Source organism: Pseudophryne corroboree, chromosome 1 (assembly GCF_028390025.1).
Source record: "Pseudophryne corroboree isolate aPseCor3 chromosome 1, aPseCor3.hap2, whole genome shotgun sequence".
In the NCBI taxonomy this organism is placed as follows: domain Eukaryota; kingdom Metazoa; phylum Chordata; class Amphibia; order Anura; family Myobatrachidae; genus Pseudophryne; species Pseudophryne corroboree.
In genome coordinates this window covers 165,244,049-165,258,498 of record NC_086444.1, presented here as the reverse complement: position 1 = coordinate 165,258,498, position 14,450 = coordinate 165,244,049, and the positions used below count along the sequence as shown (strand labels likewise).

The 14,450-nt window shown below is 44.6% G+C and overlaps 1 protein-coding gene across 4 annotated transcripts in view; it reads left to right on the top strand.

The window, feature by feature from the left end:
* The window catches only part of ARHGEF28 (Rho guanine nucleotide exchange factor 28), a 418,990-nt gene that overhangs the window by 345,347 nt on the left and 59,193 nt on the right, over positions 1-14,450 (top strand). For all 4 annotated transcript variants that reach the window (XM_063963865.1, XM_063963868.1, XM_063963866.1 and 1 more), the window contains 6 exons: positions 1,386-1,462; positions 8,429-8,607; positions 9,385-9,476; positions 11,527-11,709; positions 12,027-12,164; positions 13,662-13,759. In XM_063963865.1, the coding sequence (XP_063819935.1) occupies positions 1,386-1,462; positions 8,429-8,607; positions 9,385-9,476; positions 11,527-11,709; positions 12,027-12,164; positions 13,662-13,759 (767 nt within the window). The remainder of the gene's footprint in view (positions 1-1,385; positions 1,463-8,428; positions 8,608-9,384; positions 9,477-11,526; positions 11,710-12,026; positions 12,165-13,661; positions 13,760-14,450) is intronic.

The following is a 14,450-nucleotide window of genomic DNA, read 5'->3' as shown; positions in this document are numbered from 1 at the left end:
AAGTCTCCAAATGAAGAGAAACAATAGGACACGAGGACCAGTGGCGGATCTTGCCACGGGCAAGCAGGACTTTTGCCCGGGGCGCCGTCTTCCGGAGGGCGCAGCACCATGGCAAGATCCGCCACTGTGCAGAGTGCCCCCCAGCAGTGCCCCCGCGCTGTGCCTCCCCCCGCTGTGAGAAGGGAACCAGACGCTACGCGTCTAGTTTCCCTTCGTGGCGCTGGTCCCCCGTCCCCCCCCCCCGCTGTGAAGGGAATCAGACGGTTAAGCGTCTAGTTTCCCTTCATGGAGAGGACCTTTGCTGTGCGGTGCGCGATGACGTCATCGCGCACCGCACAGCATTGTAGCACAGACGCTAGGGGTCATAATTGACCTCTAGTACCTATGCTGTGCTATGGGGGAGACGTCATGACTGACGTCTCTCCCATAGATCCGAGGAGAAGAGTGGCGCCGGGGGGAGGTCTGCAGGTCTGGAATCAGGAGCGGGGTATAGTAAGTATACTTTGTTTGTTTTTTTTAATTTCCTTTCAGCGGCGCTACAAATGGGGGCGTGACTGACCACGCCCCCACATTAAGCCACACCCCTAACTTTTGTCCGGGGTGCCACAAGGGCAAGAACCGGCCCTGACGAGGACATGCACTGAGATTGGAGGGAGGGAGGTTCAGGGGAAATTTTGAGGAAAAATGATTTCACAGAAAGGGTAGTGGACAAGTGGAATAGCCTCCCATCAGAGGTGGAAGAGGCTAAGACAGTAGAGCAATTTAAACATGCATATGATAGACATAATGATATCCTCACTAAGAAATAAAGATCAAATAAGGTTTGAGTTAAAAAAAAAAATGGTAAAAAAAAAGGGACTAGACGAGATGGGCCAAGTGGTTCTTATGTGCCGTCAAATTCTATGTTTCTAGGTTTTATGCGATTCAAACAATAACAACCTTTGATTTTTTTTTTTTTTCAGTCATCTGCGCATGTTATTTTCCACTTTCCATTGCAGTAATTTGTACTGTTGGATGCTAAATGTATTTTAGGCTTTGTGTCATTTGTGTTCTGGAACGGAAAGCCTTAAGTTCTGATGAATGATTCTGGCTCCTGCAGGAATGACATAAAAGTGAAACGCGTCGAGTTGGATCTCATACTGTAAAGGCCATATTGGCTGAGAAACTAAAAGTACAACCTACGTTTTGTACTGTTTTTGTTGGGTGTGTTTCCACTTGAACAGAAAAACTGCTAAGGAACGCTTGACTCCTGTCTACATGATTCACATTCCCACTTAAATTTATATGTGTTTAAAAAGAAATGTTGCCAGGCATAAAGGTTGGATCTAGAGAAAAACTTTATACAGTGCAATAAAGAAAACTAACTTTTTGTTCCTCCCTTTAAGATATACAAGCTCTTCTGTTAACGGACGTGTTGCTGTTTCTTCAAGAAAAAGATCAAAAGTATATATTTGCTGCTGTGGTAAGTTTATACCTTGTATGTCTTGGAAGAAACTATTCCTGTAAATGAAAGTGATGATCTGGTTAGAGCCAGCGTGTGAAAAGAGGGTGTACTGCCAGCTACAAATATTGTACTGAACCCAGGTTTGCCGAGAGTTCTAGCACAGCAGCAGGACTGTGTCTCTAACTGGGTTTGCAGTCATTTATTTACCTACTGAAACTTAATATCGGATTTTAAGATTTCACTTACAGTTGATGCCCTCTCATGATAATTGTGCACTTCTGTACATTGCAGTGACAATAAACAGTAGTTCAATAGAATTGAATTCAATAACTATATAGATGGAAAAAATAACATTATGGGCTTAAGGCGGAGATGTACTAAGCAGTGCTAAAAGTGGAGAAGTGAGCCAGTGGAGAAGTTGCACATGGCAACCAATCAGCATTGACGTAACATTTTATAATTTTCATACTATCAAAGTATTCAGAGCAGCTGATTGGTTGCCAGGGGCAACTTCTCCACTGGCTCACTTCTCCACTTTTATCACTGCTTAGTACATGTTCCCCTGAAATACTAAACTGTAATAAACACCTTTCAGATCTTAGCTGGCAATGTAGCTATACAGTATCATATACTAATGGAGGATACCATTTACACAGAGCATTAGATTTAGGCACGCAATTCTGAATGCATCATGTGATTTATAGCCAACAGTGTATTCATCATGTGCACTGTACAGCATAAGGATCTTAACGTACAGTACTTGCGTGCAGTCTGGAGTTGGCTGCTTGTCGCATAGGGCTGAATGGGCATTGGTCAGGCACACTGATGAGACTGATGAGCAGACCCTTCTGAATGAGTTTTAATACCTCCCAGTAATATATAAATTATTAGTGTGGCTGCAGCGGTGTATCTGCTTTCTGAAATTAATATTTGCAATCAGCCTGTGGCAGGAGAGATTAACTATTTTTTTGTTTTGTTTTAAAGGTGAAGAAAATAGACGTTTCTATTCATTTGAACATAATGCTTAGATGTTGTATTTCTGAATTTAATTGTACTTTCTCTTACGTCCTAGAAGATACTGGGGTCCACATTAGAACCATGGGGTATAGACGGGTCCACTTGGAGCCTTGGGCATAAGAAATCAATAGTGTGCGCTGGCTCCTCCATCTATGCCCCTCCTACCAGACTCAGTTTAGAAAATGTGCCCGGAGGAGCCGGTCACGCTTAGGGAAGCTCCTGAAGAGTTTTCTGCATTTATTTTTCTGTTTGTTATTTTCAGGTAGGTCTGGTTGGCACCAGCATGCCTGCTTCGTGGGACTTAGGGGGGAGAACGGCCCAACTTCCTAAAGAGTTAATGGTCCTGTTTCTCCGCTGACAGGACACTGAGCTCCTGAGGGAGTCATTCGCAAGCCCCACCACGGCGAGCGTACCCTCCCGCAGCACGCCGCCACCCCTAACAGAGCCAGAAGAAAGAGGAGTGCTGAATAGAACGCCGGCGTCACGGTTAGCGGGTTGCTGGCGGTAATGGAGGCACAAGGGTAGGAGCGCAGCGCTGACATGCAGGCTGCGCTCCGGGGCTCAGGAGGACATGCGGGGAGTGTGTCCCGCTGTGCAATGAATACCCACACTGGCAAATAGCTTCACAAGGTTTCTAACCCTCTAGTACGCATACCACAAACCTCAGGCCAGTATAAAAAAAAGCCATAAAGCCGTTCGCCATTACGAGGGCGGGGCTTCACTATGAGCGGATTCAGCAGCTCACCAGCGCCATTTTCCCTCTGCAGCTTACACATAACAGGGAAGCGCAGCTCCTCCACAAAGACTCCACGTCTCCTAAGCGGTACCAGGAGGTATTAAAAGGGGGGAAGTGTTGTAGAATACTAAGCCCTCTTAAGGGACTTAGTGTGGCGATCCAGCTGAGTTTACTTGCCTTAAAGTGTGCGGTGTGGCTGGCTCCATTTTCTGTGTCTCCCTGCGGGCTCTGTGTGGGTTACACTGTGTTTTCACCTTCTGTGTGTGTGTGTCCCTTCCCGTTGCCATGTCCAGGGACTGTGTTTCCTGCACAGCAGAGTATCTGTCCTCCCCGGGAGACTCACTACCATGTACCCAGAATAGTACACATTCTCAGGCTAGTGGGTCAGAACCCCCATGGTTAGATTCCATTAAGGGGATGATATCTAATATTTCTACTAAATTAGCCCATACTGAGAAAGAGACTCAATACTTACGACAGTCTATGGATGACCTCATGAATAGAGATTCAGTTCCCACACCAGCGTCTCAGACCCCTGCCATTTGCCCACAAAAGCGTACTCTGACCCAGCTCGTGCAGGCTGATACTGATGATGATACGTCAGACACAGAGAAGGGTGAAGTGGATGCGAGTGGGGGAGATGTGGTCCTGTCACAAGGAATACAGGCCCTGATAGAAGCTATTAGGGATGTCCTGCACATTCCTGAGAAGGTGGCGGAGGTAGAGGAGGAATCTTATTTTAATGTAAAAAAGAAATCCTCCGCTACTTTTCCAGCATCAAAGGAATTGAATGCCCTGTTTGAGGAAACATGGGATAATACTTACAAGAAGTTTCAGATCCCTAAAAGGTTAATTACATCCTTTCCCTTTCCTTTGGAGGATAAAAAGAAATGGGAAAACCCGCCGATTGTGGACGCATTGGTATCTAGGATGTCACATAAGATAGTCTTACCTGTTCCTGGGGCAGCATCCTTAAAGGACATGGCTGACCGCAAGATTGAGACCACTCTCATATCCTTATACACTGCTGCTGGGGTGGCCCAGAGACCCACTATTGCTTGAGCATGGATCACTAGGGCCATTGCTAAATGGTCAGGTAATCTAATTGGCGGGTTAGATTCCTTACCCGGGGGGGGGAGATCATTTTACTCCTACAGCATATTCAGGACTCTGCTAACTTTATGGTGAAGGACATAAAGGAAATTGGTTTGCTCAACGCACGCACCACTGCTATGGCAGTGTCAGCATGCAGGGGCTTGAGGCTACGCCAGTGGACTGCAGATGCGGATTCCAGGAAAGGCGTGGAAAGCCTACCATTCACAGGTGAGGCCCTTTTTGGAGATGAACTGGATACGTGGATATCCAAGGCTACGGCGGGTAAGTCTACATACCTTACTTCCGCAGCACCCCCAGCTAGGAAAACCTACTCTACTCCAACTCTGCAGTCCTTTCGGACAGTGAAATTTAAAGGCAAATCCAAAGATTCTTCTACAGCCTTTAAAGGCAGCAGAGGTAAACCCAGAAAACCAGCAGCTGCAGGTTCTCAGGAACAGACCTCCGGTTCTGCTTCCTCAAAGCCTTCAGCATGACGGTGGACGCACTGCCTGGAAGACAGGCAGGTGGGAGCCCGGTTACGTTATTTCAGTCACATTTGGGCAACATCATGCCAGGATCACTGGGTCAAAAACCTTATTGCGCAGGGATACAGACTGGAGTTTCAAGAACTCCCACCTCCCAGATTCTTCAAATCAGGCTTACCAGCTTCTCCAGAAGCAGGCATGACTTTGCAGGCAGCAATTCAGAAACTGGTACAAACTTGGGTCATTGTCCCAGATCCACTTCAGCTACAGAACAAAGATTATTACCCCAACCGGTTTGTGGTACCGAAACCAGAATGTTCGGTAAGGCCAATTTTAAACCTCAAGTCACTGAACCCCTACTTAAGGGTGTTCAAATTCAAGATGCTGTCTCTGAGGGCGGTGATCTCAGGTCTGGAGAAGGGGGAATTTCTGGTGTCTCTGGACGTCAAGGATGCGTACCTTTTATATCCCGATTTGGCCGCCTCATCAGACTTCTCTACGGTTTGCACTACACGACTGTCACTACCAGTTCCAGGCCCTACCATTTGGCCTCTCCACGGCACCGAGGGTGTTCACCAAGGTAATGGCAGAGATGATGTTTCTCCTCCGCATGCAAGGAGTGAACATAATACCGTACCAGGACGACCTGCTGATAAAAGCACCATCCACAGGGAGAGGTTGTTGGACATCATTGCCCTCTCAACCCGACCACTCCAGGATCAGGAGTGGATTCTGAACCTACCAAAATCCCACCTGGGACCAACACGGAGGCTTCCGTTCCTGGGGATGATACTGGATACGGAGGAAGAGAAGGTATTCCTTCCGTTGGAAAAGGCATTGGTAATCCAAGCGTTGGTGCGGGATGTTCTAGAACCAGCCCGGATATCGGTGCATCTATGCATTCACCTTCTGGGGAAGGTGGTAGCCTTTTACAAATCTCTGCAGTACGGAAGGTTTCGTGCAAGGCCCTTCCAGCTGGATCTGTTGTACAACCGGATCGCATCTTTACATGCACCAGAGGATACGTCTGTCGCCAAAAGGCAGGATTTATCTTTTGTGGTGGCTTCAGACTTCTCACCTGTCAGAGGGTTGAAGGTTCGGGATTCAAAATTGGATTCTGCTAACCACAGACGCAAGCCTCAGAGGTTGGTAAGCAGTCACCCAGGGGGAACAGTTCCAAGGAAAATGGTCAAGTCAGGAAACCATTCTTCCGATCAACGTTCTGGAGCTAAGGGCCATATACAACGCCCTTCTACAGGCATCGCATCTTCTTCAAGATCACGCCATTCAAGTTCAGTCGGACAATGTGACGGCAGTAACGTACATCAACCGACAGGGCGTAACGAAGAGCAGAGCAGCAATGTCAGAGGTAACCAGGATTCTCCTCTGGGCAGAAAGACACGTGGTTGCACTGTCTGCAATCTTCATTCTGGGAGTAGACAACTGGAGGCGGACTTCTTCAGCAGACACGACTTCCAACTAGGAGAGTGGGGCCTTCACCCGCAGGTGTTCGAGTCCTTGACACGCTGGTGGGGAATTCCACAAATAGACATGATGACCTCTCGTCTCAACAAGAAGCTCAATCTGTATTGTTCCAGGTCGAGGGATCCACAAGCAGTGGCGGTGGACGCTCTGGTGACTCCATGGGTCTACGAGATGGTTTACGTGTTTCCACCTCTTCCATTGATCCCAAGAATTCTCAAAAGAATAAAAGGGAAAAGGTTCAAGCAATTCTCATTGCTCTGGACTGGCCAAGAAGGGCCTGGTACGTGAATCTACTGGAGATGCTTCTAGAGGACCTGTGGCCTCTGCCTCTTTGCGAGGATCTTCTACAACAGGGGCCGTTCGTCTTTCAAGACTTAACATGGCTACGTTTGACGGCATGGAGGTTGAGCATCAAATTCTATCCGGGAAAGGGATCCTGGACAGGGTTATTTCAACCCTGATCCAAGCCAGAAAAGGGGTAACGTCTAAACATTACCTGCGTGTTTGGGAAATATGTCTCTTGGTTTGAAAACAGGAAATTTCCTGCAGTGGAATCTCAACTGGGACGTTTTCTCCTTTTTCTACAGTCAGGTGTGGATGTGGGCCTACGTTTGGGCTCCTTAAAATGCCAGATTTTGGCCTTATCCATTTTCTTCCAGAAACTATTTGTTTCCCTCCCTTGGTACTAATGTGGACCCCAGCATCCTCTACGGACTACGAGAAAAGGATTTACCGGCAGGTAAATAAAATCCTATTTTTGTGACTTTAGTATATATTAATCACACTATCCAGACACAGATCACATATATATATATATATATATATATATATATATATATATATATATATACTGCTCAAAAAAATAAAGGGAACACTAAAATAACACATCCTAGATCTGAATGAATAAAATATTCTTATTAAATACTTTGTTCTTTACATAGTTGAATGTGCTGACAACAAAATCACACAAAAATTATCAATGGAAATCAAATTTATTAACCCATGGAGGTCTGGATTTGGAGTCACCCTCAAAATTAAAGTGGAAAAACACACTACAGGCTGATCCAACTTTGATGTAATGTCCTTAAAACAAGTCAAAATGAGGCTCAGTAGTGTCTGTGGCCTCCACTTGCCTGTAATAAATACTAAAGTCACAAAAATAAGATTTTATTTACCTGCCGGTAAATCCTTTTCTCGTAGTCCGTATGTGTGTGTATATATATATGTATATATATGTGTGTGTGTATATATATATATATATATATATATATATATATATATATATATATAATATTATTAAGACAAATGGACAAAATTAACAATGAGTGATACTTTCCAGCCAATCAGCTCCTGTCATATTTCAAACACATAACATGAGCTGATTGGCTGGAGCACTATTTATCATTCGTAAAGAGTGATAACAAGATTATCGCTTGTTGTTAAATATGCCCCAAAGTATATTGTATACAAATTGTGCATTATACATTTCTTATTTACTACTTACACTGTCAAGGCCCATATCCAGCTGTAAACCAGATGCACGTGTGACTGTTTCATTGTAGCATTAACCAGTCTATAAGCTGTGCAAAATGCAGCTTTTCTGGGGCAAATTTTATTTCTGCGTTTTTGGCGTACAATGGGGAGTATTCAATTGTTTGAAAAGTCAGTTAGGTGTCTGTTTTTTCCTATATAATAGACACCCAACCGACTTTTCAAACAATTGTATATCCGCCATTGCGTCAATCTGTACAACAGCCCCTAAATGGCTGGTTCTTATTCGGGAGAAAATCTAAAAAAGCAAGTAACTTTGTAATTGGAACATGTCTTGAAGACAAATTCCCCAATATAGGCTGGTCTGGTTATTGTAGTGATAGGAAAACATATTACCAAAATACAGGAATGAAACCGAAGACTGACGGATGGAAAGGTGAGCTACAGTATGTATGCCCTTGAAAATGATTAATGTGAATAGTTACAGTTTAACTATTTGTTAGCACTTGTTATAAAAGTACAGGGACACTAATAGTGTAACTGCTATGATGACTGTGTTCCCATATCTGTCCGTTCTAGCAGTGTAAGGGTGTCTTTGGAATATTTACTTCTGGCTGCTCTGTCATCTTCTACATGAGTATGGCCATTTTAATGTTCTCTTAACTGTTTATTTAGGATCAGAAACCACCGGTTATTCCTCTCCAAAAGCTGATAGTGCGGGAAGTGGCCAATGAGGAACGTGGGATGTTTTTAATAAGTGCATCATCTGCTGGGCCTGAAATGTATGAAATTCACACTACTTCCAAAGAAGAACGCAACTCCTGGATGAGGCAGATACAGGACGCTGTACAGAGGTAACAACATCATTCCTAATGACCCTATAAGTTGGTGCTTTTCTTGCTTGGCACGACGTGAGCAGTTGGTGAGACATGTGTCACTGGCAACGTATCACTGATCAGTATAATGTAAGTATAGTGTAGGTGCCTTCTCGGCATGTGAATGACAATGTGAATAAGATTAGCGGGGAGTAGGGGGGTGAAAATCTTCCTCTGTAGTAATTTGATACAAACCCCTTCTAGCAATAGCAGGTAATTTCTGATAATGGGGCAGATGTATTAAGCCTGGAGAAGTGATAAAACAGCGATAAGTAGAAGGTGATAATGCACCAGCCAATCATTACGGTTTGAAAAATGACAGGAGCTGATTGGCTGGTGCATTATCACCTTCCACTTATCACTTTTTTTATCACTGCTTTATCACTTCTCTTTACATCTGCCACAATATTACATATTATCTGATACTATAACATATTGAATACAGCCTTTATCTTTTTTTTTTTTACCTCTCTTGGTCTCCTTTTTGCTATTTCGCATTCATTTAGGGTAAGGAAGGAGAGAACCCATATTTGCTGTGCATTCTTTAAAGCTGGAGAGGGAGGAGCGTGTTGGCTCTTCTGGTATATGTAATTTGTTTTGTATTTGTACACCTCCAAGTAGCTTGACATTCCGGTCCTCCTTTTTAAATACACAGTAATAGAGGGGGATACTTATGTCATCAGGGAGGGATTGCAGGTTGATTTCTTTCTATTCTAGTTGGCTTACACTTCTTCTATTTTACCTTAAATGTTCTAGTTGTCCAGAAGAGGAAGAAGGAAAGACCTGTGAATCGGATGACGATAAGCGGGTTGCTGAAGCGCAAGTAGCAAAAGCCCATAAATATCAAGGTGTGCAAAGACGAGTCCTATTGCTCCTTAATAGTGAATGAGCAGGACACGCTTACTGTTCATACCTCTGTTCGGCTTCTGGACCCAAGTCCCTGTTTCCATTTTGGCTAGAAGTGTTTCGCTTCCAAACTTGCAGTAGCCTCTACCTGTTGTTCATAATGCAGAGGGGGTCAATTGTGGGCCATTAGCCCAATTGGGGTTCCAAATCTGGGTGCTTCTGATCGTCATTCTAGTGGGAACAGTCTTTTTGAAGGTTTTGCAGTGACAGGACACTACATGGGTCCCCAGCTTAGACACAAACCATTTAGCAGCGCTGTGATGTTGCGTGTATAGTGGTTTCTTGTAGCCGTGCTCTCTTCCTATAATGGTTGCGGCACAAAGCTGCAGCTTCTCATAACTGATGTTTCCAGCTTTGCACATAAGAAATATTGCTACATATGCAAATAACAAAGCTGCTGTTTTATTTAGTGTAATGATGGGTTTAGTGAAAGTTTTCAGCAAATAGTACAGAGAAAAAGTTACTTGAGCAGATTTTTTTTTTTACACCATTCTATGTAATATCTAGTGACTATGGAGGAGATGTCTACTTGCAAGTTTCTAGAAGGCTTAATACAAGTTGCCCATAGCCACCAACTGGCATCTATCATTTTATAGAAAGTCTGGCTACAGGCAGATTGGTGGCTATGGTCAACTCTTTAGGAAGCTTGATACATCTCCCCCTATGTGCACTCTGATTACTATGTCATTTGGACATTTCCTGGAGACCTGGTTAGATCCCACAGTGCTCATGCCCCCTGGACCAGATCTGTTGTCTTCCGTTTTTATTTTGTCCCCAGAATCAGCTTGTATGTGTAGGGTGGGAGACGGCACTGGTGGAAGTCTGCTGTATACAGTATTGGTGACGTTAGGAGCTAGACAGATGTGTCCTCCTACATCATTGCTGCAGTCACGTTAAACAGCCCTTCTAGTCGCGCCTAGTCGTGAGAGCGTTTACTAACGCCGGGCGTCTTTTTGTGCATTTTGTCACCGAAAATACTTCTTATTTTCATCACTATGTGACTGTAAGATGACCCTGTTGATTAAAATGATATGCAGCATGCCTATACTGTGTGCTACTGCGGCTGTATCTGCATGCAAAATGCTACGTTACAGTGTTTTCCTGTAACTGCCAGCTCACTCACGCCAGGCATCTCACAGGGGTGTAGTATGGTATGCCGGTGGCCAGCATACCGGTGCCGGAATCCCGACCGCCGGCATACCGACAGCTGGAAGAATGCAAATGAGCCCTTTGCAGGCTCGCTGCGCTCGCCACGCTGCGGGCACGCTATCTATTCTCCCTCCAGGGGTGTCGTGGACCCCCAAGAGGGAGAAAAGGTGTCGGTATGCCGGGTGTCGGGATTCCGGCGCCGGTATACTGTGCGCCAGGATCCCAACAGCCGGCAAACTGAAGACCACCCTCTCACAGTGCATAGCGTATTAAGGCTAGATGTCTAAGGACACATCTGTAGATAACACTTACAGGGGCCTATTTATCATTGAATATTTGCAGCATATCCCCCAAAAACGCTAATTTTCGGGGATACCCACAAATATTAAGGATCAATATCTGCTTCCTTCCCTCCATTTCCAACAGCAGCTGCCCCGTTGGTTGCTATGGTGACTGCAAAGCTGTCAAATTTACCAACATTCCACAGTTTGGCCCCAGCAGCTTAATGCCGTCTTCAAATGTTGTTGTGCTGCTGTTCCTTCAGATTTCTTCCCGGCAATGGGCGCCACACATGGTGGTCTGCAGACCAAGCATGCTCAGAGCAGCGCAGGCTCCCAAAGTAGAAGTGAAATTATAGCATTTGCGGCCATTACACTTTACACATCGCAGGATGGGCTCCTTTCATAAACCATGTACCTGCAGGTGATTTTCAGTACACTCAGGGAATTGCTGTGATAAGAAATTCTAATTACTGGGTCTAAAATCCTATATATGTAATGTAATAAACAGCAGAAGACAGCAACAGAGTGTTCATGACTGGAAACTGTGCCTTATCTATTGTAGAAGCTTTGAGCTACCATGACCAGCAGATTTGTAGCTGTTTGGAAGAAAAGCTCCAGAACTTTGCAGAACTTGCAGCTCTGTGTGGGGGGAAAGATATGCACCTAGAACCCCAGCTTCTCATTAAGGCAGACTCTGGAGAGATCCCGCAGGCGGCATCATTGCTGGTGGCCGCACTGAAAGAAGGTTGGTCTTTCCAAGCACATGTTGTTTTTCACCAACTCTCATAATACTCAATGAAGACAAAAATTATTTGGCGTTATCTATTTATATAATACTAGTTACCAACCTGTCAAAATGACGGAACAATATAACAGTAATGTCAGCGCCGGTGTCTGTGCGAGCCCGAACAGAGCAACACTTTAATTGCTCCATCAGGCGCCATTTAGTGGTCATCGGCACACAAAACACTTAAATTCCCCCCATAGAATTGAGTAGCAGTGATAGCCTTTTATTATATAGGATGCATAAATTAATATTTTACCATTCTCAATTTTGAAAAGCCGAAAGCCTTTATGCTGTTTTAACATCACAAATGGAGACTTCAGTATGGTCACCAGATGACTGTGAGCCACCCAGCAGATCTAAGAGCTGTTCCAGCACAAATCCATTTGAAGAGGTTGATGAGTTGGACTGCGACTGTAAGTATCTGCGTTCCAATGCACTCATCCAACAACTGCTGTAAAATCATATTCAAACAAGGAGTTCCATGTGCTGACAAGCTCCTGTCTAACCCTAATCCACCCCTAGTACCTAAAACTAATCCTCCTGCAGCCTAACCCTAACCTTCCCTTTCAAAGCCTAACCCTAATCCTCCACCTAGTACCTGACCCTACTATCCCCACGCAAATCTTAACCCTAATATTCCCCCTAGTGCCTGACTCTAATATTCGCTCCTGAAGCCTAGCCCTAATCCTCCCCTTGTGCCTGACCCTAATCTTCACTTCTGCAGTCTAACCCTAACCTCTCCTACTGAAGCCTAGCCCTAATCCTCCCCTTGTGTCTGACCCTAATCTTCACTTCTGCAGTCTAACCCTTTCCTCTCCTACTGAAGCCTAGCCCTAATCCTCCCCTTGTGTCTGACCCTAATCTTCACTTCTGCAGTCTAACCCTAACCTCTCCTACTGAAGCCTAGCCCTAATCCTCCCCTTGTGTCTGACCCTAATCTTCACTTCTGCAGTCTAACCCTAACCTCTCCTACTGAAGCCTAGCCCTAATCCTCCCCTTGTGCCTGACCCTAATCTTCACTTCTGCAGTCTAACCCTAACCTCTCCTACTGAAGCATAGCCCTAATCCTCCCCTTGTGACTGACCCTAATTTCCCTTTTCACAGCCTAACCCTAACCTCCCCTCTCAAAGCCTACAGTAACTGTAATCCTCCCCTAGTGCGTGACCCTCCCCTCCCGTAACCTAATCCTAACCCTATGTTGCCGGTCCGTGCAGAATGTTGATATTTCACATGTCGACATTCTGCAGTTATGTTCAATGACGACATTTCAACAATGTCGGCATAACTATCGACATTATGTATGTTAATACTGTAAATGTCAACATCATGATTTAATCCCTTCATTTTTACACAGTTCAGGTTCCTCGATGGAGACCTCTAATATGAGTAATAAATGACTAAAGTGTCAGTTATTCCAAGTGAACACTGAAATTATTAATTCACAAGCTAGAAGTGATGGCATCAAACCTTGTGTTATTTAATAATTTATTATTATACTCATTAATACTCATTTATATAGATTAGCCTCACTTGTGTTGGTGCATTGATCGTGAACTATACTGTATGTAATACCCCTTTCACACTACAAATAGCGGGTTACACCCGGGACCTGTACACTGTTCCTTCCCGTCTGTGACCCGCTTGAAACCCCTTTCAGACTGGCGCCCCTACTTAGCTTATTGCCGGGTTGGTGATCTCCAAGCACCGGATTTTCTATACAGTGAACAGTTGCATCGACCCTGCACCCGTTCACAGTGCACTTCAACTCTGGTAAAACCCAGCTTTATTCCAGGGTCGAAATACCCCTGGCCCCTTTCACACTGCACAAAAACCCAGGTTGCTGGGTGGTCAGATGCAATAATCTGGATTATTTTGGCACTGTATGAATATGTTTGCTTGGTCTTTCTCAGATGTGTCTCCTGATGTCAGAGAGGGGGATCCGTGTAATGCTGATCTCTATACTTCACCAGCAGAGAGTTATGTGGACATGTCTTTTCCTGAAGAAAAGGTAACAGGAGGCTTCATTACATTTCTTAGTGTGTACATGTTATATATTATTAGTGCTAATAAAGGGGCAGATATATTAACCTGGAGAAGGCATAAGGAAGTGATAAACCAGTGATATGTGCAAGGTGATAAAGGCAGCAGCCAATCAGCTCCAATATGTAAATTAACAGTTACGATCTGATTGGCTGCTGCCGCCTTTATCACCTTGCACATATCAATGGTTTATCACTTCCTTATGCCTTCTCCAGGTTAATACATCTGCCCCAAAGTTCCTAAGGCACTGAGGGGCGTATACAAATAGAGGTGAAACAACATCGGGTTCGCACTTTTTTCCAGTGTTTCGCCAATATTTTTTTACAGGTTATCCAATTGAGATCGCCTGTAAAAAATAGATTTCATCCCGAAAACACACAGGTTCAGTGAAGCCTGTGTGTTTTTTTGGTAGAAACAGCCGCATTTTCGAATGAAAACGGGTCTGTTTCCGGGGATTTGGTTTCACCTACCTGAGGCAGGTAAAACAAAATCACTGATAACCCGCGTCTCGTGCCGACTTATCAAGGCTAGTTAGGTAGCCCCCAGTGGGACAATTAGCCACAGTAAATTACGACTAATTGATATCCCCCTAAGTATCCAGGTATCACAGCAGCATGGATGGGAGCCTGCAACCCCACAAAAACAATCCAAATGAAACA